This window comes from Solanum stenotomum, chromosome 10, assembly GCF_019186545.1.
Source record: "Solanum stenotomum isolate F172 chromosome 10, ASM1918654v1, whole genome shotgun sequence".
NCBI lineage: Eukaryota > Viridiplantae > Streptophyta > Magnoliopsida > Solanales > Solanaceae > Solanum > Solanum stenotomum.
The window spans coordinates 47,168,735-47,174,382 of NC_064291.1; the positions used below are offsets into that span (position 1 = coordinate 47,168,735).

Consider the following 5,648-nt stretch of genomic DNA (forward strand, 5'->3'; position numbering starts at 1 on the left):
CGTGACTGACAATCGAGAACCATTTCTGATCCCCATGCGAACCCTTGGCCTGGCTACATGACTTACATGATATTATAAAATATGCGGAAGCTTAAATAGGTGAACAATTGAACATTTAATAAAGTCTTAAAATATTGTCTTTGTAAAATAGTTAACATGAACTATGAGTTAAACAGAACATCCTGAGAAAACAATGGAAAACATCTATTCAATCTATCTACGAAGCCTCTAATAGTGTGAGATGGATGTTGGGACAAGACCCACGACACCTTCTAAAGGTACTAACTAAAATGAAACAGATTCCCCCGAAAGCAAGGAGGCCTCATCAAATGTTATATGCCAATGGATATTGATCTCAACAATTCACCTGTTGATGATCCTAAATACTTGTATCTGCATCATGAAACAATGCAGGCCATGCAAGTTATCATAGACTGATTGGAAAATTATTATACCTAACTGTAACAAGACCTGATATAGCATATAGTGTACAAACACTTAGTTTCTACAGCAACAAAAAAAACGCACATAGAAGCAGCTCTAAGAATAATCAAGTATATCAAACAACATCCTGCTTAGGAATTCTCATGTGCAACAAGAAATACATAATTTCAGCATTTTGTGATGTTGAATGAGCATCGTGCTCTTTCACAAGAACATCAATTACAAGTTTTATTGTAGAACTAGGTGATTCACTCATCTCATGAAAGTCAAAGAAGCAAAATACAATTTCAAGAAGTTCAACAGAAGTTGAATATAGAAGCATGGCGACCACAGTGTTTGAACTGTTTGGTTAATTGGATGAATGAAGGATCTTGGAGTACAACTATAACTCCCAATATACATTTACAGTGATAGCAAGTCAGCAATTCAAATTGCTGCCAATCCAGTATTTCATGAGAAGACCTAACACATTGAAATAATTTATTGTCATTTTATAATGGAAAAAATTCAGAAAGGATTGGTTAGAATAGAATACATATCAACCTAAGATCAGCCAACTGATATTCTTACAAAAGGCCTAAGCAAACTACAATATGAAAGTTCTCACGTCCAAGCTCGAAATGTATAATCCGTTTACCACTCCTAACTTGAGGGGAGCTGTTGGACAAAATGATGATGTAAGGCCTAACGTAAACTGTGGTCCAATAACTTGATAAGCCTATATAATTGGATAGTGAGAGCTAGTTAGTTAAAAAGATCCCAAGTGTACTCTGAATATATTTAAGACTTCTTCTCTAAACGATCTATTGAATCAATAAAAAAACTTCTCTTCTTGCCTTTTCTTCATTCTTGAATATCTTCTGTACAATAGTGACTGAGTTCAAAAATATTAAAATAAATTAAAACGTTAAAATTAAATGACACTTTTTAATTTATTATTTTAAAAACAATACACATATTTTTTTTTTGAAAATAATTAAAAGTGAAAAGAAAATAAATTAATGAAAAAAGAGAAAAAATAAAATATTTAAAGTAATAAAGAAAATAAAATAAAATACATATTTTATAAAGAAAGAAATGAAAATAGTTAAATATATAAGTTTCAAGGTAAATAACTGTATGTACTAGTTAATTGTAAATAAAATAATTAAAAAAATATATGTCTAGTTTATTAGTTCTTCACTTGCCTTCAAGAGAGTGTGCACACTCTCTCTGTCATGTCAGTTTTTGGGGTGTGTTTATTCCATTTTAAAATATTTTAGGGGATAACATGTTTTATAAAAAAAGAAATGAAAATACTTAAATATATAAGTTTCAATGTAAATAACTGTGTGTACTAGTTAATTGTAAATAAATTAATTAAAAAAATATATGTCCAGTTTTTTAGGTCTTCACTTGTTTTCAAGAGAGTGTGCACACTCTCTTTGTCATGTCAGTTTTTGGGGTGTGTTTATTCCATTTTAAAATATTTTAGGGGATAATAGGATCCTAGTTAAGTTTAGATGTGTCCTTAAGATTTCGGTCATAATTTAGAGGGTATTTATGCTTTATTTTAAAAATAGAAAATGACTTTTGTGGAATAAATTTAAAGTTCGTTAATTTTTATGTAACATAAAATAAAGAAATGATTATTATTTATGTAATAAACACAAAACTAATGACAACCAAGATTAGTCTTTTCTTCCTTACTCTGCAATCCCTCAAGTATAAATTTTTAATGAGATAAAATTGCAAATCACAAAGCACCACAGATTAAATTAAACTGGAGAATATAATGATGCATATAGCTTAATTAATTAACCTTGCAAAAAATTGTGTGCTTCAGTCTTTAGAAGCAAATTTAATAAGGTGTAATTTTAGATTACCTACATATATGTTTTTCCCTCATAAATAATAATAAATATAATAGATAAATAAAGAGATTAGGGTGCAAATCATTTTTTTTTTAAAAATAGATAGATAGAACAAGGTGCAGATTACAAAAAAATTGCATACAGAAGGGTGCAAATTGTAAAGTACTCAGAAATTGCTAGTTAGGTTTACTAGAAATTTCCAATTTTCTTTAGACATTGGAAATAAATATCATCAATAATAGTAATTAACAAAACTTAGATTTGTGATTTCTCACCAGGTCCCCCGTAAAGAACATAAAGGTAAGACTCTTTATCACTCTCAAGTCGTTCAAAAATAGCCTGGTACATATTAGGATTATCGATATGTATGGTTACTTTATCCACTTGATTCACCGTTCCTGTCTCGTTTAGAACTGTAATACTTCTACAAAATGCGTCATAAAGATTGTCTCCGATTGGAAAATAACTTGATCCCATAGGAGGTTTAGGTACACCTGGTGGACTATACACGACTCCTCCCCATTCAACATTGGTAGCAAAGCTTGCCAAGCCAGTAAAGATTTGTTGCGGCCAAAATCCAACTTGGTCGTAGTTGTCTGACAATAAAAGCCACCAATTTCCAGTGTCCAAATCCTTATTTTCAAAATATAAATGTTAATGTCAAATAATGTTTATGTGCTTTTCCAAATAAACAACCTTTTACTTATAAAAACTTTGATATAAATTCTAAATATACAAGACAATGAAACGAAAGACATAAAATATACCTGTTCAATGTATATTCTTCCCTCAAATGTAGTGCCTCCACGGTGTGCAACACTATTCATGAGTGACATATCAAGAGGTATCTCAGTGTTTACGTGTACAAATCCAGAGCAGAGGGTATTGAAACAATGTGTTTTATCAACCTAAAAATAGAAAAATATAACTAACACAAGTCTTTTTAATTCGAAGTTAATAGTTAAATGAAAAGATGTACCACTTTCATGCGCACTCACGATATAAACCATAAAGGTACATAAGATAAGTTACCTGAGTATGTATAAAAAGCCTAGTTTTGCTATCTCCATATAATGTTGGGTCCACCTAAAGTACAAAATATATACAATCAAGTGCGAGTTTACTGATAAAATGGTTATTTTTTTCTTAAATAAAACTCATAAGTTTCATCTTAGAGATACAATATTTAATCCTTATCACATCTCATTCTCATGAAACAATTAAATTACATATGTAAACGAACATGTTAAACTTACTCTCCAACCAACTTGTAAGATTTCTGAGCCTTTTTGAATTTTTAGTCGACATGCACTATGTTGACGACCATCAACTTCAGGATTGTAAAAATTAGTTACCATGCCAGCGCCCCTAAACTTGTTATTTGCATCATATGGAGTTCGCGCTATTGCAACCTAAATATAATAAATACATAATTATATTAACTCATACTTATAAGATATCCAAACCTAAGAAGCCCCTTGTTGTAAATTAGACTAACAAGATTAAAAAAAGGTTGTTTTCTTAGAGTACATTATATCAACATATTAGAAACTTTCAAAATGAAAATTGAAACTGAAAGACAAAAGTATAATAAAATCTTCATAGTCATGTAATGTACCTTATATCCAGATGTGTATCTTTCTTTTGGCTCACTATTGTTGTTGCTCTGCATTAGATAATATAATTGCAATATATGAGTTTTTCCATGATGATTATTGTAAACTTTTTATGTTTGTGCATCAACAATTTTTCTTATCTCTATATAATACATGGACTCTTAAGTAAAGAATTATTCAAGCAAAAACAGCAAGTTGTTCATAAATTATCTTACTACATCAAATTGAGCATCAAATGTGACATCTTCTGGTGGTGGCAAATGTCTTTGTCTCAAAATGTCATCTTTCGTAATTCTCTTAATAGGAACAGTTCCAAAAGGACAACCTCCATCTTTTGACCATATTGTCGATGACCAGCTACTTGTTGTGTCACTTGAATTTTTCTTTATACTTGATAAAGTAGGTTTCATCTGTTCCACCGAATATTTAGTTATATGTCAACAATATCATATTATTGTTTAATAAAACGAAGAGAAAACGGAAAGAGTGTAAATATATACCTTAGGATGAAAATTATGGTCCTTCAACAACGGGTGGTCAAATGCATGTTGTTTGTAGAAATCTACACAATCATATATATCCCCATACTTAGTCTGCAAACAAAAACTTCATGAACCAAGTAATTTGAATAACAGTAATAACACGTCTTTCACCTAATCGAGTCATTTCGGTTCAAATCCTTTGTTTAAACTATTATCTACATCAATGTAAGTAACTAGTGGGGAATAAGAATAAAATTAGTTCAAATTTATCTTCTCTTTAAACATTGAATTTTTTTTCCAAGCATCCAAAAGCAAGAACATTTTTTTTCTTTTTTTACTAAAGGCAAATAAGAATTTTAACAAAATATATTTAGGAGTGATATCATGTACAACTAAAATTGTGGGACTAAAATATTTTTAAAGCAAATATATGAAAGTAATTAATTATCTTAATCATAGTTAAAACTTATCTGCAATTTATTAAATCTCAACCATTAATTTAAATAAATGATAATGTAGAGGGTTCACAATTTTCAAGTACAACAAAAAATTTGAAAAGGGGAAAAGAATGTAGGATCTATTTTCCAGAAACTATGTGAAGAAAAAAAGTTCCACTTCAAAATCAATATTATCAAATAAAAATAATAATGCTTCAAGAGATTTATGAGCACAATAAACTCAAAAAGAATACTACCTGAATAATTTTGATTGCTGGCTTGTTTAAGAGTTTTAGTTGTTTTTCCAACTCCACGTCTTCTGATTTGGACAAAATCCTCTCTCCTTGTACTCCATCATAACTCAAAAGAAAATATAGCATCAACAAATTTTTTTGATGCATCCTGAATTTATTTATTTTTATAGGCATGAATGTAAGGTGTTTTTGAAAAATCAAACTACAACGAGGTAGACACTGTATAGAGACTAAAAAAGAATCTAAAAAAGATTTTTATTCGTAAATGTTTGTTGCTCATTTGTAAGTTTTAACTAATATCCAAAATAGCAGTCTACCACAGATTTGAATAGAGTCAATTGCATTAACAATGATTTTATGTTTGAAGCTTTATGGTTTCACATTTATGTAATATCCAAAAAAGAACTTTTGACCATATGACTATTCAGATTCACTTACTATCAAATTATTATTTGTTTGACCATATGACAGGTCACATTTAGAAGTAAAAAAAGAGAGAAAAAAACACATTTAGAAGTGTTCATGATTTTAAAAAAAATTGATATAAATAAAAAAAAATCGA

At 29.5% G+C, this 5,648-nt stretch overlaps 1 protein-coding gene across 1 annotated transcript; it reads right to left on the reverse strand.

Moving 5' to 3' along the window:
* Positions 1-2,552: 2,552 nt before the first annotated feature.
* On the reverse strand, positions 2,553-5,283 carry LOC125842657 (uncharacterized). Its single transcript, XM_049521980.1, has 8 exons — positions 5,090-5,283; positions 4,414-4,506; positions 4,129-4,323; positions 3,916-3,963; positions 3,554-3,709; positions 3,330-3,383; positions 3,065-3,205; positions 2,553-2,930 (listed from the first exon to the last, which is right to left on the reverse strand). The coding sequence occupies exons 1-8, from the start codon at positions 5,258-5,260 to the stop codon at positions 2,553-2,555; spliced, it is 1,236 nt and encodes a 411-aa protein (XP_049377937.1). The 5' UTR covers positions 5,261-5,283.
* Between the last annotated feature and the right edge of the window lie 365 nt (positions 5,284-5,648).